The 25,349-nt window shown below is 37.4% G+C and overlaps 1 protein-coding gene across 7 annotated transcripts in view; it reads left to right on the top strand.

Annotated features, from left to right (window-relative positions):
• PARP8 (poly(ADP-ribose) polymerase family member 8) overlaps positions 1-20,222 on the top strand; it is a 198,097-nt gene extending 177,875 nt beyond the window's left edge. For all 7 annotated transcript variants that reach the window (XR_015149248.1, XR_015149247.1, XM_086362570.1 and 4 more), the window contains 4 exons: positions 2,438-2,511; positions 3,851-3,920; positions 4,779-4,863; positions 15,650-20,222. Coding sequence is in view for 5 of the 7 variants with exons in the window: in XM_086362570.1 (XP_086218696.1) it covers positions 2,438-2,511; positions 3,851-3,920; positions 4,779-4,863; positions 15,650-15,752 (332 nt within the window). In the remaining 2 variants the exon portion in view is untranslated. The remainder of the gene's footprint in view (positions 1-2,437; positions 2,512-3,850; positions 3,921-4,778; positions 4,864-15,649) is intronic.
• Positions 20,223-25,349: the final 5,127 nt, after the last annotated feature.

Here is a 25,349-nt window from a genome sequence, read left to right on the forward strand (position 1 = left end):
ACACAGATGTACAGAACAGTCTTTTGGACTCTGTGGGAGAGGGCGAGGGTGGGATGATTTGGGAGAATAGCATTAAACATGTATAATATCATATGTGAAACGAATTTCCAGACCAGGGTCGATGCATGACACAGGGTGCTCGGGGCTGGTACACTGGGACGACCCAGAGGGATGGTATGGGGAGGGAGCTGGATGGGGGGTTCAGGATGGGGAACACATGTACACACGTGGTGAATTCATGTTGATGTATGGCAAAAACCAATACAATATTGTAAAGTAATTAGCCTCCAAAAAAAAAGAAATTGAAACTACACAGAATGGTATAAAATAACAGATGAAAAATTTTCCTCCTTTCCTACAGTCTCAGTGTTGAGTGCATTTCCCTTTAGACTTTTAAATGCTTTATGTTTGGCCTTCTGTATGCCTGCATATATGTAGTTGGTTTTGCTTAAGTGCTTGTGTGTGTGTGTGTGTGTGGTTACATGATTCCATTAAACAACTTCAGGAGATGTTGCTCATGTGGTGCCTGTATGGTAAGTTTCAAGATCGTCATGTTATAGGAAAGGTGACTTAGAGAGGTCTAATAACTAGGGGAGCATTAACGAGGCTCACCTCTCTGATTGTTTTGTCCAAGTTCATACTCTTTCAGCCACAGCATCTGATTTCTCAGAGTTCTATCCTGACCTTTTCCAGAGTACATGTCTTAAGAGGACATGTATGCCTGTTATGACTCAGCATCAAAAGTCATATGGTGCCACTCTCCATATACAGATACTGGTCAGAGCAGTCACAAGGCCCTCCAGATTCAAGGGCTGGGGAATTAGACTCCATTTCCTGATGAAAGAGCAGCGAAGTCACATAGTTGAAAAGCATATTGTTGAGAAATATTGTTGCAGTGATCTTTGAAAATACAATATGCCCAAATAACACTAGGAAAATAAATACCAGAAGAATAAGATAATATAGGAAAGAAAATAACATAGTTCAGTGGAGAAGATGATTCAAATCAGCTTAAGTCAGACTCTAAATCTTCCTAAACCAAACACAATAAAAAAGTAATATAAAACCAGGTTTAATAACTAAATGCAACCTCAGCATAGATAAGAAAAACACAAGTGCTGTGATTTTCTGCTTCATATCCTGGTGTACAGACTCTTTAGATGGGTTCATGGAAAGGGGGGATACAAATGAATGTGAAATTTGTCTGTGTGAATGTGCATCTATCTGGAAAGAGGATCCATAGATTTCATCCAATTCTTTAAGTGTCCTTGATCTGAAAATAAAAAGTAAGAACCTCTACCATAAGTTCAAGTACCTCCATACTTGATTTTGAAGGCTGTAGCTATAGGAGGTGCATATAATAGCCTCTGCCTTTCCCTCAAATAGGGCTTCCCTGGTGACTCAGACGGTAAAGAATCTGCCTGCATTGCAGGAGACCTGGGTTCGATCCCTAGGTTGGGAAGATCCCCTGGAGAAGGGAATGGCTACCCACTCCAGTATTCTTGCCTGGAGATTCCCATGGACAGAGGAGCCTGGAGGGCTACAGTCCATGGGGTTGCAAAGAATCAAACATGACTGAGCGACTACTACACTTTCACTTCCTTCAGAACTGTCTCTAAAACCTTAGGCCTGTTTCTCAACTTGACTCCACCTACTTGTGTATCTTTGGGGGAATGTCTACTTTGGAAAATGCTAATGTCACACCATTTGCAATTTGGCCCATAGACTTTACCCATTTTCATTAAGCCTTTTATTGAAACAGCAATAAACAGGAGTCTCAACTTCAGGATAGTAGATGAGCATTTTTTTTTTAAGTATAGCTACAAATCTACCTATTCTAAACAGATAGGAATTTTATTTCTATTTTGTCTGAAATATTTCACAGTAAAAAAAGCCATGGAGTTAACAGAGTCTGGTAAGATTTGTGAGTATCTTAGACAAAAGGACTTGGTTTTCCTTTATTAGGAGGAATAGTAAACTCTATAGGTATTGAGCATATATCAGCCACTCATGAAGAGGCAGTATTAATATCTTTTTTAAATCATTCCTATTTCCCACCCCTTATCTATTTTCTTATCACCAGATGATAAGAATGAAAGTTTGGTCCTAAAAGCCTTTTAAAATCAAGTTTTAAAATTTTTCTGATTATATCAACTTTATGCAAGAGGTGAGCCTATCCTTCTTTTCAACACAAAGAAAAACAAACTGTACTTTCCACTTTGTAACTTGACCAGAACTTCCAAACCCACTGACTTTCCACCCTCCTTGCTCAGGGCATAGTGGCTGATCCTTCAGGAGCCCTTTGTCTTCAGGAGCCTTTGTGGCTTGATGCTGTCAAGCCTTTGCCTAAAGTGGAACTTGGCAGTGTAGATGGATTGTATTTTGAGCTGCATCATACAGCTTTGTCCCTAAATTATTACTTTGCTAATGTTTTTAGGGATGAACAAGAAGCAGAAGGTGTCAGCCAAGGATGAGCCGGCTTCAAGCAGTAAAAACAGCAACGCATCACAGGTATTGTAGCAACTTGGGTGACTGTCTCTGATGGGTGAACTCTAGCGTTCTTAGCCAGCAAGATTTTGATAAATACTCAGGCTTTTTAAATCTGCAAAATTATTTTAGGCATTACTCATACAGAAACAAAACTCACCCTAAAATATAATCATCCAGATGCCTTTATTCAATCAGTATGCAGCAAATATTTATTGAGCTTCTACTAAAATGCTGGACATCTCCTAGTCATTGAGCTATAGTGATAATCTACAATAGACAAATCCTCTTGAAACCTGCATTCTACTAAGTGATATAAATAAATTAAATATGGGACTTCCTGATGGTCCAGTGGTTAGGAATTTACCTTCCAGTGCAGGGGTTGAGGGTTCAGTCCCTAGTCAGGGAACTAAGATCCCACGTACCTACAGACCAAAAAACCAAAACATAAAGCAGAAGTAATATTGTAACAAATTCAAAAAATACTTTTAAAATGGTCCACATCCAGGAAAACTTTAATAAATTAATTAAATATTTATTTTAGTAAAATATCAGATGGTGGTAAATCTGGATAAAAATCAGGGAAAGAGGATGCTGAATGCTATCGATTGAAGATGGAACTTGAATGAATGTTAAATGGGATGATGGGGAAAGAATACTCGGAGAAGGTTCTAGTTGAGTAAAGAACCTTGACTCAACTTATTGGGTTGAGTAAATAAGTGATGAGTGCATGAGCCATGGTGCTCTCTGGAAGAAAGAACATTCCAGGCATAGAGAAGAGCAAGCACAAATCCCTTGTTATTTCAGAGAAAACAGGCATTCTGGACAAATTAAAATCCATCTGATGAATAATGTGACTTTAGATTTTTTTTAAAAAAACGTGTAGCTAAGCTAATATCTGAAAACAAAAACAAACCCCCAGATTTTCTACATGAGATGTTTCTGAAACCTCTGTGGCTTAATGTGTTATAAAAATGGGTTGATTTTGAATAGTTAGGTGATCTAGAAAAATTGATTGTAATGTTTGAAAAGATAATGCAGCTTTGTTTCCCTCTAAACAGAGATGCTAGACTTCCAGTAAAACTAAAATTTGAGTTCTGATTCTGTGTTGTGGCTACTTTTAAGTATTTTCAGGTCACTTATTTTGAAAGTGATTTAATTATGATTATGTACAGAAATTAAGTGATGTAACAAATATAGATTGACATTAAGAGATAACTCAAGGATATTACTGCTAGTTGAGAAAGGCCATTTTTTAAAACTCTGGTGCTATCTTAGTGATGATTACTTTTTAATGATGATTCTTTTCACTTGAGTGACTGTTCCATTTTTACTCTAATTTTTAAATTCTTTTGGAATTTAGTCACAGAAGAAAGGACAGCAATCCCAGTTCCTGCAAAGCCGTAACTTAAAATGCATAGCCTTATGTGAAGGTAAGTTGAAAGTTTTATAGTCCTCATAGCATTTATTCTCAATTTTACCAGTATTTAAGAATTTAAGTGTGTTTACAAAATGCTCATAATAGACTAGTGAAAGCTTTCTTCCTTAGGACCATCTCAAAGAGCATAGATGGAAAATACAACAGAGATCATAAAGGTTAAAACAAAGAGCACAACTGGCAAGGTTTCAAACAGTGCTATATTTTATTCTTGGCAGCTATCTCAGAAGAGTAATTATCTCTTTCTGATCAAGTATTGTTCATCTCTATTGTTCATCTATACCCCTTCCTCTTTATGTTGGTGTCTGAATGTATAATACCATGAAAAATCTGAAAGATGAACTGAGCACTGAGTAGATAACCCAGGAAGTCTTTCTTGTTCCTACACTGAAATTATTCTTCTTTTCTGAACTTGGGATAGAAAATTGATAGGTGATTTACAATATCATATACTTTCCTTTGTTCTTGCTTTAAAATCTGACTTTGGCTAAAAGTTCATTTTTTCTTCTTCTTTTGGGAGTTTTGGTAACCACTGTTAACTGTCTTCTGGGTTTTTCAACATTTGATAGTTGTAGAGGATGCTAGCTTACCTTCTACCTAGTTCCCAAGTCAGGACCTGTTTGCCATTATAAATACAAAGTGATTTCCTTCCTATTGTTATGCTAAGTGTGTTCCAAACATAAAATTGCTACTTGGCATTTCACTGTTTTTATTTACATTTTTTGATAGTTTAATAAGATGAAACATTTTTCATATGTTAATTTGTACATGCAGTTTTGCTTTTGGATTTCTAAGAAAAGGGATATAGTATTTAGAATAAAATAGTTCTTTAATTTTTTTCTTCCCTTTACAGTGATCACCTCACCTGACCTGCACAAACATGGAGAGATATGGGTCGTCCCAAATACTGATCATGTCTGCACAAGATTCTTTTTTGTGTAAGTGTAAAGGCTTAAAATCCTACGTTACTGTCTTCTCCATAAATGAGGTAATAGTGACTATATTATTGTTTGGTCACTTAAGCTGCCAAAATATAACAGATATTTTCTCATGGACTTCCCGGGTAGCTCAGACAGTAAAACGTCTGCCTGCAATGCAGAAGACCCGGGTTTAATCCCTGGGTCGGGAAGATCCTCTGGAGAAGGAAAGGGCAACCCATTCCAGTACTCTTGCCTGGAAAATCCCATGGACCGAGGAGCGTGGTAGGCTACAGTCCATGGGGTAGCAAAGAGTTGGACATGACTGAGCGACGTCACTTTCTTTAACTTTCTCATCATGGCTTCCCTAGTGGCTCAGACAGTAAGGAATCCGCCTGCAATGCAGGAGACCTGGGTTAGATCTCTGGGTTGAGAAGATCCCCTGGAGGTGGGCATGGCACCCCAGTATTCTTGCCTGGAGAATCCCCATAGACAGAGGAGCCGGGAAGGCTTAAAGTAGATGGTGTTGCAGAGAGCCAGACACGACTGAGCAACTAAGCACAGCACAGCACAGCATTTTCTCATCAAATTAATGTTTTTGTTTTATTTTAATAAGCTGTGAAAAACATGGATGTTTAAAAGCCATAGCTTAGAAGATTTGAAGAAAAACACGGTCTCTTTAACCACTGTGTATGTATGTACTGTGTTGTTGTTTAGTCCCTAAGTCACGTCTGATTCTTTTGGGACCCCATGGACTGTCATCCACCAGGCTCCTCTGTCCATGGAATTTTCCAGACAAGAATACTGGAGTGGGTTGCCATTTCCTACTCCAGGGGATCTTCCTGACCCAAGGATCAAACCCACATCTCCTGCATTGGCAGGGGGGTTCTTTAGCATTAAGCCACCAGGGAAGGCCCCATATGTATGTATACATGTGTATATAAGTGTACATATACATACATACAGATCTTATATGTATCTAGGTAGATATACACATTAGATTACTTACAAAAGTGTGGTTATTGGGAAATCATAGGTCTAGGACAATAACCTGGATCTTGTAGCACCAGAGCTGTTATACATCCTCCAGTCCCTAAAGGCAAGAAGAGAAAGCAGTTATGAAAACCTGTTAGGAGAGACATTTCTAGTTCATCGTGGCTCCATGAAAGGAGTCATGGCTGTCAATTCAGAGACGTAGGCAGTCCAGGGGGCTCTTGTGGGGTGGAACCAAGCAAAACCTTGATGTTGCCCTTCTGCCAGCGCCCTGCTGGGACACTCCATTGGCCAAACTCTACGGGAAACTAGAGGGCAAGGGAAATTATTGATCAAGTCCATACAGTCAGCCTCCTGGGCTAAAAGGCAAAGTAGAGAAGGGCGTTCCATGGCTCTGGAGGCTCCCAGGAAAGCATCTGCTTTTTAAGTTTATAATTCAGATGAAGTTATAGCACAGCACAGGTCTCTCATGAAAGGCAGTCATTGAATATTTTTTTCCTTTCATCTTTCTTGCTCATATTGCTTCTTATTCATTGTTAGAAGATTGAATTTCTATAAGACACCTCCAATCACAAAGTTGTTCAGTGAGTGTGAGCTGGAAACTTTGATGGAATAGTAACTTCAGAGTCCTTTTCTTAGCCTGTCCCTAATTAGTTAATCTATTCCTTTTAGTGTTATGTGTGCTAAGTTGCTTCATTCGTGTCCAACTCTGCGATCCCATTGACTGTAGCCCGCCAGGCTCCTCTGTCCTTGATTCTCCAGGCAAGAATACTGGAGTGGGTTGCCATTCCCTTCTCCAGGAGATCTTCTCTACCCAGAGATTGAACGCTGTCTCCTGTATTATCAGACAGGTTCTTTACCACTAGCGCCACCTGGGAAGCCCCATTTAGTGTTAATGCTAAAATTCAAATTTGTTGAGCTAAATAAACAACTTTAGATATGGAAGTGCTCAGAAGTAGTAGTATTTCTTTGCAGTTTTACACAAATTATATCTAAACTAAATCAGTAGGGCACATATGTGGATATTGACTGGAGACAAGGATTTCTGTATTTCATAAGAAAAAAATGAGGAAAGACCATCTGAAGACAAGAGAAGAAAATACTTTCTGTATCCTCAGATATTTTCCAAATAATACAAATGGGGAAAATTCTATTAAGGTAATGATTTTCATTTCGTTATAAACACAAATGAGATTTCATCCTTCATCCCTCAGGAGAGAAGAGACTAATTAAGGAAAATTGATAAGATTCAAAACACATCAAAAGGAAAATCAATTCACTAATGAATGTACATTCTAATTACAACCATCAGTTTCTTTCTTTATAAAAGATATAATCACAGACTTCTACTAGTGTTGTGACTCCCCAGTGAGCAGTAGCATCTAGGAAAAAAATAAATTGAGAAAAAATGAGTTTTCACAAATATTCTGTAATCAGACAGAAACTAAATTTCTGTTCTTATTTTATTTATTTATTTTACACATTGTGTGATTTCTAGTTAGGAACTGTTCCTGATGACTAGGATATAAAGTAGTGAATTATAATAAATTCCATGCTAATCTGATTTCCAGAATGAAGGAGAGAATAAAACAGCTATGTGATATTCTAATCACATTCTTCCCAAAAAGTAAACAATACCAGAGAATGAGGGGAAAACAGGGGAAATTTTAGGGATTAGGGCATCAGAAAAAATTTAAAGTAAAATTTAAAGGACAATATCAGATAGGGAAAACAGAAGAATAAGAAGTTTGAAAAAAATTTTGTTGGAAAATTCCAAAAATGAATAAACTTAACCAAATATATATGCTTCAGGCAAAATGTAGTAATTCAGATTTTAAGAACAGATTCCAGCCAGTTTTGAGTATCCAGGAACTGATCAAACTAAAGCTTGATTTTGTAACTAATCTTGAGACTCATGTGCACAAAGACATTAATGTCAATATATAGAAAGCAGGCAGCTGTTTTTAAAGGGCCAGAATTTGGGCTTAAACAGGGGATGTAAAAACCACTTTGTGCTCTGGTCATATACAACAAAAATGTTTATTTCACACTAAATGGGGATTTTAAAGCTGGAGAGGAAAACTTGATATTTTGGTCTTTTGGAATATATTTGATCAAATATCAAATATATTTTATATTTACAGAAAATATTGATATTTTCCGTAAATGGGAATGAATAATAAAATCCAAGAGAAGGCAATCGATTGGGTGCATCTAGAGCCATGGGCACCCCGTGCTATCCTACCCCCGTCACTGCCATCGTGAAAACTTGCAGAGGTGGGAGTGTATCTTCTCCCTCAGCTACTCGGGACCAAGGACACTTTAAGAACTGCCAGTTTTTGTATCTTTCTATCTGATATTTCCACCTAAGCGTTTAATGCTCCCATGGTTCTTTGGTTTAGAGCAGGAAGGTTTGCAGATGAACTGTTACTGTATTTTCTTTGTCATATCAATATAAGGTATATATTTTCAAAACATTTCAAGATGTTCAGAAATTTAAGAGCAGAAAGGACAAAATAAAACAGACCATCTGCAGAAAAGAGATGTGGGGTATTTTCAGGTTCTGGAGTGAAGCAGATATCTGTGCTAAATTTCAGAAATTCCTATCTAAATCTACTTTTTAAGGTCTAGCTCAAATACCACCTCTTCCATGAAGCTCCTAATAAAAATTAACCTCTCTTCCTGGTATTCCTACAGCTCAGTGCAGAACTTCCATTTAAATCCAGTTTATTCGTTGTGTCTGACTCTTTCATGAGGCTATATGTTAACTCTTAAAGGGCAGAACTCCTATTGTTGTTGTTGTTGTTGTTTTTTACTGCCCTGCATGCCCTGAATCAGCTTGTATGATATATGATACACAGCTGCTTTTCAGTTAATTTTTAATGAACAAAAAGGCGAGGGGGCACAAAAAGGAAAATGTTTTAGAATATGTATGGTTTTTATTTTAGGTCAAAGTTTGAAATATATCTTAAAAAGGTAGCTATAAGAGAAGTTTATGAAATAAGAACTGTAGAATGGCTATTTTGAGAAATAAGAGATACATTGCACCATGATTTTGCAAAAAAAATACAGTGTTTGAATGGGAGCATAGCAAGGAGACAGCTTATTTATGAAGTTAGACAACAGGACATTCAGTCATGGCTCAGTGACATAAGCTGTGTGACATCAAACTGATACGATCTGAGAGCTTTGCTTCATCCCCAGTCTGTAATAAATCCAATTTCTCTGTCTCTAACCCAGATCTCTTTCCAAGATTGAAACTGCCACATCACTCCCCTACTTAAAAGTCTTTGATAGCTGCTTACTGCTTATAAGATGAAGTCCAGTCTCCTTTACAAAGGGAACCAACTGACTCCTTGATGCTTTGTTCTTTTTTTCAACACCACTGTGTTGAAGGAGGAAGAGATGCCCAGCTGCATGGCCCATCATTTTCCACTGGCCGCTCTCTCATACCTGGAATGTTACGCTGTGCAATCTGACCTGTATGCTGGAATTTCTGCACTCCATGCTGTTCTTCTTTCCTTTCTTCATTAAGCTTGGATCCTTTCTTTCATTCTTTTCTCTATTGCCTATCTCTTCAACATTACCTGTCTAATTCCCACTGCTCGTTTAAATCTTAGTGTATATCTTCCCTCCTCCCAGAAACTTCTCTTGATGCCTTTGTGCTGCTCCTTTTTGTTACTGTATAACACCTTGGATGTGTTTCTATGATTGGATTGTTCTTTTTATGTATTGTCTCCTCCACTACTACTCTGTATGCCTCTTGAGACTGGGCACTACATAGCTCACCAGCATAGTGCTTGGCAGATAAGTAGGAATGAATGAAATGCCAATTTTATAACTGCTTGCTGGATATTTCCCTCCCCTCCAAAGTCGACTAATTTTCAGATCATTACGTACAAAGTGGAGCCTGTTATTGCTAAATCCCCTATCTGCTTTCACAACTTCCTCCATCTCTGCTCACGTCATACATCAAGGAGACTTGGAACCTGAGCTGTAGCTTTCAGTTTCTTTTTCCTTGCTTGCTAGTCATCGGTTCCCAAGTACATCTTTTCACGATTTTCTTCTGTAAACACATTTGTTTCCGTGTGTATCGTAAACTCCCTGCAGTACACCAGAAGATTGCTAGTTATTTTCCATGCTTCTGCTTTCTTCATTGCTCCTAACCTATTTTTTTATACTGCCAGATTATAAAAAACATTATTACGTTAGTGGTACCTGTTCAATGTACAGACACTGAAATCAAAAGCAAGTTGAAAGAGAGACAGTTACCCATCATAGTCCCACCTTAGAGTTAACAACAGTTAATAAGATCATACAATTTATACCACATTATTTTTCCAAAAGGAGAGTTTGATTATTCCTTGTTCATGAAGGCTAATAGTTATTAACAAAACAAAACAAAAAAATTGGCATTCTGCAACATGGTGCCCATCTGACTTGACTTCAATTATCCATATAAACCACTCATTGAATAAAATTATTTTCCAAGCCATTTCTTGAAAAAACTTGGAACTGTTGTTCCCATTCACCGTGCCTTTGCTCAGTCAGTACCAGTGCTTGGCCTTCTCACCAGTTCAGCCTTTAATCAACCTTTCCAGGCGTAACTATGTGGTCTTTTCCATGGGGCCTTTCCCGGCGTCCCAGTCAGACAAGATATCTGTCTTTACTGTGACTTCTGCTTGCCCTTTCTTTGTTCACCCAGGCTGCCTTGTCCTCCAGTTAACTGCATAACTCTATTATCTCCCCTAGTAAAATGCAAATTCTGTCTGTGTTTGGGAATCTCATGTCTTGTGCAGAAAGACTTAATACATATTGAATGAAAGCAGTGACAAAAGACTGAATGTTCTAACTTAATCAAGAGATTTCTACATGGGCTGTGAAGTAGACAATGCACTTACAGCATCAGATTTCTTACAGGAACTTTGGAGACGTGCTGAATGTCATTCAGTTCACAGTGAATTTCTCCTCCCTGCAGCTAATGAAAAGCAGTACTACCATTTCTGGATTCCAGATTTAGGAAATCAGAAAACACATGTATGTGTACCAGTCTTAAAACTGTCCCAAAGCTGCTATGAGCTTCCCAAGTGGCGCCAGTGGTAAAGAATCCTGCCAATGCAGTGAGAGACCCAGATTTGATCTCTGGGTCAGGAAGATCATCTGGAGAAGGAAATGGCAACCCATCCCGGTATCCTTGCATGGAGAATCCCACACACAGAGGAGCCTGGCTGGGTATAGTCCATGGCGTCACCAAGAGTTGCCCACACTTGAGCAACCAACACTTCCACACTTTTTATATCACTAATAACATAAGTAATTTTTGTCTTCTTGCAGATAATTTCATATTTCCTTCTTCAGAAACCCCCACTCAAGTGTATCACTTCCCTGTTGATATCATTCTTGCTCTATTTCTTTTTAAAATTTTGTTGCTTTCTAGATGTAGGTAAACTGCAACATGTTTAACGTAAAACAACAGTTTTACATTAACAACTTAGTAATAATAATAACTGCAAAATAGTCTATATGCTATATTATAGTAAACGCTGTAATGCCACTAGTAATTCAAGTATCTAAGCCCTGCTGGTTGACTAACTCAAATGGTAGTTGGGTTTTCCTTTATTATTATATATGCTTCATAGTTTCAGACACCCAAATGCCTTTGATCAATTTTATCCTTCAGCCCTCAACTGTTGTATTTCCTATGGGCTTCACAGACAATGGAAAAATAAGCATTTTTCCTGATACTTTCAGCTCAATTTCTCATTCTTGCTCTCTGTTCTTTTCTCCCTTATGTTCTTTCTCTAAATTATTATAGTTTATTTAAAGAATGTGAGTCTCACCTCCTCTCTGTAACGTCAAAGGCTTTTTGAGTGTCAGTGAATGTGTATTTGGGTACAGAGAACCCTTCCATCTGAATGGAAAATAGAGTGAGGGGAGAGAGATGGGGCATGACTGGAGAGGAAATTTATGTTTGGATTAGGAAGGACTCTAGAGTGAATGGCAGTGACGTTGGATCTTGTTTTACAAGTAAAGCAATGGCCATTTGCATCACTTTAGCAGGGCAGAGAATAGTCTTGTAGGAGGGATGGTGCGGATAAGTGTAGAGCTAGAAAGACTAGTTACCATGTTTAGTAGAATCGTCTAGATCAGCGTTTCTCACTACAAAAAGAAATGTATTTGACATTGGGACCAGGGAAAGAACAATCTTGGTTGGTACTTACTGCCCTTCTCTATTCTAATTTCATTGAAAAATGCTAGCCTGCACAGTCTAAATTAATTTCAGAGCCTGCTAACTGTATACAACGTGCAATTTGAAAATCACTCATTAGACGAATAGTGTGTGTGTGTGTGTGTGTGTGTGTGTGTGTGTGCACTCAGTCGTGTCCTACTGTGTGACCTCATGGACCGTAGCCCACTGGGCTCCTCTGTCCATGGAACTTACCAGGCCCAGAATACTGGAGTGGGTTGCCATTTCCTACCCCAGGGGATCTTCCCAACCCAGGGATCAAACCCAAGTCTCTTGCATCTCCTGCACTGGCAATCGAATTCTTTACCATTAGATTTGTTTACCAGTGAAAGCCTAAATGAAGTTGATGGTGTCAGATTGAGAGAAGTTGCAAGTGAGAATAAGTAGGAAACTGGAAGTGAGATAACCAGATGATTTATTAGATTTGGGCACATGGCATAACCAAGAATAACTGGTTTTCCTGTTATTCCTGATAGATGGTAGTACTTCAAGTTTAAAGACTGACAGAATAGAAAAGAGCAGTCAGTTTTGAATTAGTAAATTAAATTTCAGTTTTAAATACACCACCTCTGTGATTTCTGTAGGAAGTGTATAGTTAGGGCAAGATGTAAGGATTGGAGATACAGTTTTAGGAATCGGCAAGTGGTTGATAGTAACAACAGTGGGAGAGACTAAAGACTATGTTCTTTCTTTGCATATCATGAAAAGAAAGAACACAGAGGAGTGAATTGTGAATAAAACCAGCATTGAAATGGGAGGTTAGGGAAGAAAATGCAATGAAGGAGACTGAGAATTAATTATCAAAGGGCCAACTAAGGAGGGAAGAGATGATACAGCTTCACGAAAAAGAGCCATCAACTGTATCCCATGCTGCGGACATAGTGGATATAGTCTTCTGGTTGCCATGGGCAACCGTTGTCAGTATTTTTCGGGATAGTAGTAGGACCTGAGGGAGAAGGCAGTGGCACCCCACTCCAGTACTTTTGCCTGGAAAATCCCATGGACGGAGGAGCCTGGTAGGCTGCAGTCCATGGGGTCGCGAAGAGTCGGACAGGACTGAGCGACTTCCCTTTCACTTTTCACTTTCATGCATTGGAGAAGGAAATGGCAACCCACTCCAGTGTTCTTGCCTGGAGAATCCCAGGGACGGGGGAGCCTGGTGGGCTGCCATCTATGGGGTCGCATAGAGTCGGACACGACTGAAGCAACTTAGCAGTAGGACCTGAAGAATAATTGCAGTGGGTTAAGGAGAAAATGGAAATTATGACGTATTACAGACAAATTTTAATCAACATCCACTTTAAATTAAAAAGAAGAGAGATGTAGGCTGCTGCTGGGATATCTATAAAGATGAGAATATTTTACTCAACATTGTGTCCAAAGCACAGGGGACACAGTAGGTGTGTTGACTATACCCAAAGTATCATAGACATAATCTCCTATGAGGAAATTTAGGCTGGAGTTACACGGTGGACTGGGACCTAAAATTGGAAAGTCATCAAGAACAAAACAATTCTAGGACCTGCCATTCTTCCCACTTCTCTCAAAGCAATATGGTTTTCTTTGTGTCTGCTTTATACTCTTTTTGTCAATCTCTTTAAAAAGTTTTCCATAATCTGTATCCTAGAGGAGCTAGCTCAGTTGGTTTGGTAAAGCACCATTATCTTCTTTGGGCTGAGCCTGCAAGCCAGGTTGCTTCCCCAGCCTTGCTCAGAATTATGGATGGCTCAACCTACTCTTGATCCAGTGAGTAGCCAGAATTTATACAGAAACAAGGCTAACATATTTTACTTGTCCAATAAGATATATTTCTATACAGTTTGCTTCAAAACACCTGATTAGATCTGGATAATTCTAAAGTGTTTTGCTTTACACATTCTCTAGTTTGTAACAGAGGCTTCTCAGGTGGCACTACTGGTAAAGAACCCACCTACCAATGCAGGAGACATAAAGAGTTGCAGGTTCAACCACTGGGTCAGGAAGATCCCCTGGGGGAGGGCATGGCAACCCACTCCGGTATTCTTGCCTGGAGAATCCCATGGACAGAGGAACCTAGTGGGCTATGGTCCATAGGGTCGTAAAAAGTCGGACATGATAGAATATTGTTTGATCTCCTGAGAAAATATTTACAACTGGGCTTTGTACCATATATCCTATTCTTTTTTCACAATAATGTTTCACCACTGAATGCCTTATGTATACATATGTGTATGTGTGTATTTGCACAGTAAGAATTAACCAAGTAGGCAACCTTGGGCCATTTCTTAGGAGTTTTTTTAAAGAAGTGCTAATCTCTCAGTTGTGTCTGACTCTTTGCAACCCCATGGACTGTAGCCTGCCAGGCTCCTCTGTCCACGGGGTTCTCCAGGCAAGAATACTGGAGTGAGTAGCCATTTCCTTCAGGGGATCTTCCCAACCCAGGGCTCAAACCTGGGTCTCCTGCATTAAAGGCAGATTCTTTACCATCTAAGCTACCAAGGAAGCCCCCTTAGGAGTTTAAACTTGATACAAATGCAGTTATCACTGGGTTTTTAAGCAGTTGATTATATAAAGACCTAACTTCTCATTGTTATATGTCATTTATTTTGTTTTTCTGTATTGTACCATTTCAGGAGAATTTTAGGTTTGGTGGGAAAAAGACAGTGGCACACATTAATCTCTGAGACTCTGTGCTTACACCCCTGGTTATCTATTTTGAAGTAATTACCACTTCTCTAAAGCTTCTGTCTTGAAGTCATTTTTATGAAGTAAAATTAATTCATTACTTATTCTACTCTGAATATTATCATGGAAGTTTAAAAATTCATTCTTGGGAAATTCTTATTGCCCAAGTAAGTTTATTTGAGGAAATGAATTATCATCTAAAATGTAATTATTTCTTTCTAAAGGACTTAGTAATCGCAGTCTTTTAATGTTGTATTTTCACTTCTACTACTTAGCTAAACTTGGCAGACTTGCTTCTTATGTGTAGTACCAGCATAAATAAGAATAGGGTTTTAATTTAGTTGGACTAAATACAGCAACCAGTGATAAGGGAAAAAAAAAAATACAGCACTGATTACAACCGAATAGTAATTAAAAGGCAAGAATCCTGCAGGAGCAATGGTGGAAGGTAAGGTGATTTTTCTGAGAGTGTTACTGATCAGAAAATAAAGAAATAATTGAAGTAGTAATGGAGCAAAGAAGTCAAGAAACCAAGGAACATAAAACTGAAGTCAGTATGTTCTTTCTCAGCAGGCTTCAAATAACAACTGCTGAGGGAAGTGTTCACAGGGCCAGAGACACTGGCATGCTTCCTCCATTCAAGCAATGCTTTATGGGGGGTTAAAATTTAAAATGAAGGGGCAAATCAGGGCATGATGTGGAATAATCATGTGTTTAGTGATGTGACCTTTTCTGCATTTAGTAATGTGATCATGTTATTAAATATAACGGAGAATTGTCCTTCTGTTGATTCCTTTGGACAGTACTTTAGGTATCAGAGATCATTTCTAAGCTGTCTTAAGTGCTCTCAAAATGTTCTTGAATGTTTCATCTTTTTGAATGTTTGATGTTTTTGTGTTTTAGCTATGAAGATGGCCAAGTGGGAGACGCAAATATTAACACGCAAGAAGGAGGCATTCACAAAGAGATCCTTCGAGTAATTGGTAATCAAACTGCTACTGGTTAGAGGACCACCATTTAATTCACATGATTTGAAAGCCTTCCTCGGGTTCAAAGCTGGATTTTGAACTGAAGAAGATGATAAAATAATTTATTGTTATTATAAACAAAATTAATCCTTTGAATACTGATTTTTTTCTTAGTATTTCTAAGTATATCATTAAATACCTAAAATGGTATATAATTTATCAATTGTAGGGTTATGGAATCTAGTAATAAAATTACACAGCACTTAAACTGAAGTTTGGGTTCCTCACACAATAAACAGATTGAAAAAACAGTTTTGTGCTGATATTTTTATATTAAACTCTCTAATTGGAAATTTAATATTATATACCGACATCTTAGGGTACCAAAAGAGAATTGAAAGCATTTTATAATGGCGTCTAAATCTGTAAGAGACTTTGCAAAAAGTATAATGTTTGCCCATTCTGATGTGCTATATAATTAGCAGTATGAAAGTTCGAATGTTTTGGGGAAGGATGTTTCCTAATCTGTTATTTTTCCTTATATGAAAACAATTAGGTCTTTAGATGCAGTGCTTTGCCTAAAAGTATGTAATATACGTATCTATAGATTCATGCATCAAATGTCTGATTGTGCATATATGTGTGCATCTACACATATATGTATTTTAACAACAAAGATGGCATAGCTCCACAGTTCTGTTCTCATTCAATGGAAAGAAAATAATATTCAGTAAGAAAATGATATTCTCTCTGGACATAAAGCAAGATATGAGCCAAATTCATCACCATTCATTCACTGAAAATATTTGCAAACAAATTTTCTATTTGTTTAAAGAATTTTCCCTTCAGTTAAACTCTTTATAATGTTATAATGTTGTAATCTGGGGTATGTAGACACCCCTGGTGGACTAAATCTGTATTTGAATGATCATATGTTTAAAAGAAAGACCTTGAATTTAACCAAACAGTATATATATTTTTATTTCCTACAATGGAATGTTTTTTACATTTATTTATACCACACCAGCCTTTTTATATTTTTTCATTTAAGATCTGTGCTTAGTTTGTTTTTCATATTGAGAAAGAAGACAAACTTTGAAATTTCTTTTATATTAAAAGAATATGAATACGTTTACAGAGAACAGTAACACCAGCTCTCAGCATTCTCTTTTCGAGTCATGTGCTCATCAAAATTGTTTCTGTTTCTTTGGATCCTGAGTTCTTATTCATTACAAGTTTTAATTGACAGTGTTTATTTTCCTGCATGATGTTTTTGGAATAAGGCCATTCATGAGAGCAGTTTAATTAGCGAGTCTGCCACTCCATTCAAACCCTGAATCAAGGCTCATATCTGACTGTATTTAAAAAGAAAAAATTTTAAATGTACACTCATTTGCAAGTGTAATATTATAAATTCTGTGCTTATTTTCCTTTGGTATAAAAGGTGAGAACAAAGGTAATCCTCATTGTTAAAGGTTGCCATCTAGGAAGCATTTCTTAATCATTTGTTTTCTTATATTGTAAATAATTGATATGCCACTTATTTCTGCAAAAATAGACTTGAAGTGGTTGGGATATTCATCATTGTGATAGGATCCACTTAAAATATTGATCTGTTTTGACTTGTGCCTCTGAACTCAAGGCCAGACTGAAGGATAATATTGGTATGGCAGGGCCAAGGTACAGTATCTTATTCAGTCTTCTGTGACCAGATATTTGAAGACTTTACGTGGGACAAGAGGACTGCTTGCTGCTTTCTGCCATGACTCCCATAGTCTCCCAAGTCCCTTTACTGTGTTTTAAAAAGTAACAAAAGTAAAAAAATTACTTCTTCAAAATAATTTTGTGGAACATTCATATATATGACATAAATATAAAGCTGTAATAGCAGGATTTGGAAATTGAAATCCTGAAACCGCATATGTTTGGCCACTAGGACCACTGAGGCACCTCCAAAAACTCTCTGTAGTACCTCCAAGCATAATTTAAAAACCACCAATCCAGTAAGGGTTTATTTAACAGTTGAGTGATCAGTAAGGAGTGTTGTGTTAGAAGCTGAACTGGAAAGGGAGATTGGAGGACTCAAGGGAGACTATTTAGGGGAGATAAAACTTCATAATACAAACTTCTACTATCAACTTAAGCATGAAAGTAGATTCAGCTAACAGAGCAAGGGAAGTAATTGATAGCTTTAATGCCTACTAAATTATTACAGATAATAGACATCTTTTATGATAATGTCTTCTAATGATAATCAATTGAATGATTTTGCAAGGCAGACTGACAGATTTTAATTTTTTTTGAAAAACTGTCAGAGCCTTTTTAAGCCAATATTCTAAAAGTAAATATTTAAATCAGTATTCTAAAATCCAGTCTTTTAATTGGACTTTTGATGTTGGGAATACTATAGTATACTGATGCTTATCTTTATTTCTACAGAATCTAATTTCAATACCTGTTAGTAGATGAATATCGTGCTTTCAAAATCCAAACAGGTCCTTTAAATTTAGAAGTTTAAACATTATTATCACGCCTTGATTCAGTCACTTCTTTTAAGAAGTTATCTTTTGACTTATTTGATGATTCCAAATATGTGATATTGTGTTGTTCTTCTATAATCACTTGAAGTCTGTTCACTGATGCTTTGTAATAGTTACATTATTGATGTAGCCATTACTGCTTAATATTAACTCACTGAGCAAAAGCAATCATTTATTTTCATTCTTAAAGTAGGGGAAGAAGAGCCTTAATTTATTAGTTCTACTTTTTTTCCTGCGTTACTGATTTTGTAAACATTTCACTATGAATAATTCATCCTCTGTCATTGTCCAGTGTATTTAAGAAGAGAAGAAAATGATCAAACATTCAAGAAGAGAAAAACAGTAATAATATACTTATAGCCGAGTGCTATAAAATACATTATGGTGAGGTCTTTGATGCCTTAAATTGTATTCTGTTACAATTATTTTTATTTTGTTGCTCAACAAATCTCAGTCAAATATTGGATTTGAAGGTGGTAAGAGTATCACCTCCTTAAATTCATTCTCAAATACTATGTGATACAAGAAACTTAGGCAAGCTATTTTAATGCTGTGATATTTCTCATTGAAAAATTTAAGAGTTTAGAAAAGAAATCTCTCAATTATTCTCCCCTCAGCTAAAAGAAAGGAAACTTTTAGTATGTAAGTCTATGAGTCTTTATTATCACTGAAAGAATTTTAACAGTACTTTATACTGTAATACCGTAATTTGCCTTAGGGCATGGTGTTTTAGAAAATTCTAAGGAAGACTTCATCATCCTTGTTAAAGTTTGAATGACTTCATCAGATAGCGATTTAGTATGTCATGAGGGGACATTCAACTTTGGACTGTCTGCCATCTAAATATATGGATTTCATGGTGGCACTTGAAGCACATTTTAAAAATATGTTATTCTATTGTCCTGCTGAATTCTTCATTATAATACTACCTCAGGACGAATGATAGAATGTCTGTTAAGATCAATTGGGTTTCCAGTATAAGGATCAAATAAAATTTTACAAACAGAAGTGATCAAATAATTAAACAGTCAAGACCATGCTGGATCTTTGTTATCAAGTACCTCTTGACAGTACGGTAATATGGATATTTCAGTCACCTATGATGAATAACATAGTTATCACCCAGTGAGTTATGTGAAGGGGTTTCAATCTGCAAAATTTAAAGATAATTAGTTCCCTTTAATACTGGTTTTCTACATGGGTCAATTTTATGTCCATTTACCTGAAGCTGCAAAAAATTGCCCACTCTTAACAATTAAAGAATTAAAATACCCAACTGCTATACCAGAATGGCAGACTGAATATTCAAGTATTCTAGCATTGAATGCCTGCTAAATTTTTGTCAGATTATAAATTTGATGTATATTATTACCCAGTAAATTTTTCTTGGGAATTTTGTATACACTCTGATGTATTAGGATAAGTTTTTGTAGTTCAAAGGAATTTCAAATAGTTTTTAGACAAAACATATCCATGAGTGTGAAAAAGCTGTGTTGAAGAATAGATTACATTATACATTTACCAGCAAGTCAGTAAAAAATAGTGCTTATTTACATAGTCAACATAATTTAATGTCCTGAAAATAATTTCTTCAATTGCCCAATATTTAATGTATCATTTGAGATTTTAAAAAATACAGCCACTCCTTTATGTAAACATTAAGACATGCCTATGTTTCTTTAACTCTACAGCCTTCTTTACAATAAATTTATTGACTTTTGTGCACAAAATAGTATTGCAACCTGCTATTTAGCCTTTGGTGCCTTAGAGTTACTATAAATATTTAACAATATGTACATAATGTAAATACTGCCAAAAGATCACTAAGGCCAAATATTTTCTCTATTCACTTTTTACTGCACTTGCTTTCTATTGCTACTTAAGCCTCTTTTATTCAGCTTTGTAATAGTTCTAACATTGTAGCCAATGTAAATGTTTACTTTCAATAAATCTGAATTTGTTCAACAAGTATGGTATATGTGGGCACTATTTTGAAAACTCGGTTAGGCCATAGATATTCCTCATGATGAATCTTGCTTCTGGGGACTAGATATTTGAAGTTTTCAACAAACTCTAAAAATGATGTTGCCCTTTTTACTTAAAAATACTTTTAAAATAAGAGCGAATTAAAAAAACACTCTTCTTGCCAATATTCCCCCAACTATTAATAGTTGCGGTAGATTTAATTTGGTCATGTGAATACCATTTTAATTTCAAGTTCCATCAAGAAATACAGAATTCAAACAAAACATTTTTGTACATTATATATGTATATATATATATATGCTCTATTTATAAACCCACTGGCATGGTATCAACTGGAGCATCTCAAATGAACTGTCCCAACTTCTCTAAGCATTCTGACTTGATTAGTAATTGGAAATTGATTGTTAAAGCACCACTTTTTATAAAATGCACTTCATTAACTGAATAAGATATTAGTCCATAAATAAATACTGTTCTCTAAACACTTTAGTAGTAAATATTTGTGAAGAGCTAAGTTTATATTTTCATAATAAATATTTTACTTATGTTACCTTTATAGCTGTGAAACCATAGACAACAGATTTCTGTTTTTTAGGTTTGATTTCAATCACTCTAGAAATATTTGTTAAGAGTTTGTATCTTGATGGTCAGTATAAGGAACAGAGAGGATTAGATTTTGTGTTGACCTCATGGAGCTTTCAATCTATTTGGAAAATGAAAACACACTTTTAGAAATAATTCATTTATAGCCCAAAGTCAGTGATGCTGAATGGGAACCACCAACAATACAGGCAACAATGGAGGAGATGGCTTGGGAGATCTGTGGGCATGAGGACAATTAATAGTCTGTCTCCTATCTGAGGACAAAATCTTTAAAACAAAGATAGAAGGAAAGCGGGTATAAGACATAAAGTAGGCTTACAGATGAAAGACTTGAGTGAAGCTACACAAGCTCCTAAATACTTTTGTTTGTTGAAATAAAAACTGCAATCCAAATGGCATTTTGATCCTTTAATCCTTTGTTAATAGGACACTTAATCCTTAAATTAGTGTTGATGAGTAGTGTACTACTAATTTCCATTTACTTATTCACCACTTTTTCATAATCTTTCTGTAACAAAGTTACAATGATTTGCTTTTATATCTGCTTTTGCTTTGTTGTAGATAATATGTATATCAAAAAGCACTTAACTGCTTTTGAGTGTTTAGTTTCGGATTGCTCAACCAAATTTTTAATGATTATCTTTTTGACTTCATGGCTCAGTCTTACTGACTGCTGAAGCTGTCATTCTCTCTGACAGGGAATGACATTTCTCCTCATAGGAATGTTGCTGGCAAGAGTGTTGTTCTGCGTTCCGGGTTAACTAAGTAAAAGTTATACAGGCCACTTTTTTTGAAAGCCAGTGTTGAGAATTCGCTGAATAGTTGGCCTCTATCTCCGTTCCCAACTTCCAGGTCCCTTTTTAAAAATATTTCAAATAGTAGTCATTTGTAACTTGTATCTAAAAAGGCTGAAAATTTCAAAGATACCAAATATGTATTCATAGTTTTAAAATCATGTATTCTGGAGTTTCAGATAAGAGTAATTTTTAGTTAGATAAGATTTGCTTTATGTAGCTGTTGATAGTTTAGAAAGCACTTATCTCATTTTTTCATCAACATAACTGTAAAATGTGTTAGCAGATATGTTTATCTTGTGTAGATGAGAACTTAAACACCTTGCCAAAGGGATCCCTAGGCTCCAAACCTAGGATAAGCGTTTCTTAATTTCATCTTTGTGCTCTTTCTAATAAATCATGTTTATTACGGTTGAGGTCCTCACTTGGCAAAATGGATAGCAAATGTAAGAATCATAGCAGATTCCCAGGAAGAGTTAGTAAAGAGTTAAGTCTGGTTGCTTTGAAGAGTTCTGTCAAGGAATTGTTCAGTACAATAACACAGGCTGGGTGGTGTGGTTTTATTCTGGAGAATCTGGAAGGAAAGAAACCTGCACTTGACTGCCATGGAAAAATCATTGTCAACCCTTGTGACCTCATGAAAGTGGAGATTTGGAAGCATGCTGGCAGCTGTATTCAGAAGGATTTCAGAGGAGGCAGAAAGCAAGAAACATTGAAAGTCGGTTTTAGTAATACTGACAGGTACAAAAGCTTGTAGATAAGGAACAGAGAAAAAGAATGGGTAGAAGAAATGGAGAGGATTTAGGGAAAAGCAATAAATTAGGAAATAAGCAACTAAATGTGTATGTTAGAGATAACTTGATATAAACTGAGGACAATTTTCCCCTCAACTTTGTATTGGAGATCATTTAAAATTCTCCAAGTCTTTTTAGTATTCAGGAAAGAGAGGACTACCTGAAGACAATGGCCTCTCAATGTGCTCTACACAAAGCCTAAAAACACACATTTAGCCAAGTGAAGGGGAACTGTAGGGGAGGGACCATAAAGGGACATGTTTACAAACACACTTCACCTCCTCCTGTCAAAGCAGGCTTGCTAAACACTAAGATCTGTAAGAGACTGGTGGCAGGAGTTTGGTTAAGTTTTGTCTGTTATGATGTGACTTATCATTTCCCAGGAAATGGCAACCCACTCAGTATTCTTGCCTCATGGACGGAGGAGCCTGGCAGGCTACAGTTCACGGGGTCGCAAAGACTGAGTGACTGAGCTCAAGTCCATCAAATTGTTAAGTTGTGTGTGTGTGTGTTCAATGCATTGTAACATAGGCAACACTGAAGACTCGTCACTCAGGATGGTGGCCTCTTACTCTTCACACTCTGCTTGGGGGACGCTGTCTGCCATGAATGACTCACCTCCCACTTGTTGTCTGATGACTTCTAAACAGCTCTTGTTCCTGCCTCTCCCCTGAATTCAAATTCATATAATCAAATACTGCCAGACAAACACTTCTTCCTCGGTGCTCCTAGGATACCTCAGATAAACTCTAACCAGTATCCCCACCCCGCACCCCCACCATTCTCTCCTCTTGTACTCCTCTCCAAAAATCAATCAACACCATCCACCTGTTGACTCAAACCAGGAGGCAGGGTGTCCACTATTCCCTCCTGTCACTCAGTCCCCACCAATCAATATCCAGATCATTTTAATTCCCCTTTATGATTGTCTTGAGTGCATTCAATTTTCTTGGTCTCCTCTGTGGCTTCTTTTGTTAACTTTTATGTGAGTTATGTCAATATCTTCCTGTGATTCTCCTTGACTGAATCTGAGACCCTCTCCCTGGAACAGACATTGAATTTGCAAATATGAGCACAGCCTATGACTGTTAATATTCTGAATGTTAGACATGTATGTTAGTAAAGAGACACTGCCTCAAATCTCACGTGCCCAGATGCAGGAATTAACTAAGGGTTAACTCAGTGCACAACAGACTCTCCTACATTTGGTCCCTACTAAATAGGCTACTAGATACATATGTTTAAATTTATTGAAGTATAGTTGACTTATAATGTGTTAATTTCTGCTATACATCAAAGTCATCCAATTACACATATATATATTCTTTTTCATATTTTTTCCATTACAGTTTATTACAGGATATTGAGTATAGTAGGCTTCCCAGGTGGCACAGTGGTAAAGAACCCACCTGCCAGTGCAGGAGAAACAGGATATGTGGGTTTGATCTTCGGGTAGAGAAGATCCTCTGGAGAAGGGAATGGCTACCACGCCAGTTTTCTTGCCTGGAGAATTCTATGGACAGAGGAGCCTGGCGGGCTACAGTCCATGAGACTGCAAAGAGTCAGACACGACTGAGCACACAGACACACTTGTGTCTTCCCACATACCACACCATTGATACAGTTCTCTGTGCTATGCAGTAGAACCTTATATATTAATATCACAACTGTCTTGACACCCTTACATAATGCTAAAGTGAATGTGATCTTCCTAAAATGCAAATCTGAATTTAAAAACCCTTATCATTTAAAGAAATAAAAACTTCTGGCTCCCTGTTTCCCTCTTCCTTCTCCAGCCTCATTGTTCACCACCATCCCTGGGATACTTACACTCGGCCACCCTGAGTGATTTGCAGTCCAGAGGATAGCCCAAAGCTACTCACCTCCTGTTACAGGCTTTTTCTCTCTGCCTAAGACAGCCTGACTCCCTGTCTCCAATTCTTACTCCTTGGCCCTCAATCTGTTTTCACTTCTTTCAAAACCTCCTCTTGTACTCCCAGTCTGGACCAGATGTTTCTTCTAAATATCCCCAGAGTGTCTGACCATCACTCAGTTGTCTCACTCAACATACAGTGAAAAGGTATATTGATTTGTTTGCTTCTTTCTCCTGGTCACCCTTCCTCTATGCTACCAGGCACAGATTATTTCCACTACCTAGTAAGTGTTTGGCACTTAGTAGGCACACAAAAAAGTAAATCATAAATGTCTATCTGATGAAAATGGCCTTCAAACAACATGATGTTAAAGTCAAAAAAATAGGTACACAAACTGTTTCCAGTACTGGGTTAAGTGTCACTTAATAGGCACACAAAAAAAGTAAATTATAAATGTCTATCTGATGAAGGCGGGGCTTCCCAGGTGGTGCTAGCAGTAAAGAGCCTGCCTGCCAATGCAGGAGACATGAGATGCGGGTTCAATCACTAGGTCAGAAAGATGCCCTGGAGAAGGGCATGGCAACCCACTCCAGTATTCTTGCCTGGAGAATCCCATGGACAGAGGAGCCTGCCGGGCTACAGTCCACAGAGTTGCACAGAGTCAGACACAACTGAAGCAACTTGGCGCGCACACACACACACACACGTCTGATGAGGGTGGTCTTCCAATAAAGTGACACTAAAACCAAAAATGTCTTATAATTGGCACATGATACTCATAAATGTATACAACTACCCAACAGAGAGACTATAACAAACCAAAGCTAGCATCATCATCATCACCCTGGGCTCCAGCTCCATCACCTGCAGAAAATGGAGGAATCCCTAGATGTGGGCTTCCCTGCTGGCTCAGATGGTTAAGAATCTGCCTGCAATGCAGAAGACCCAAGTTTGATTCCTGGGTTGGGAAGATCCACTGGAGAAGGGAATGGCTACCCACTCTAGCATCCCTGCCTGGAGAATTCCATGCACAGAGGAGCCTAG

The sequence above is a fragment of the Bos grunniens genome, chromosome 20, assembly GCF_055505025.1.
Source record: "Bos grunniens cultivar Pamir isolate PY7600 chromosome 20, Bosgru_T2T1.0, whole genome shotgun sequence".
NCBI classification, from domain to species: domain Eukaryota; kingdom Metazoa; phylum Chordata; class Mammalia; order Artiodactyla; family Bovidae; genus Bos; species Bos grunniens.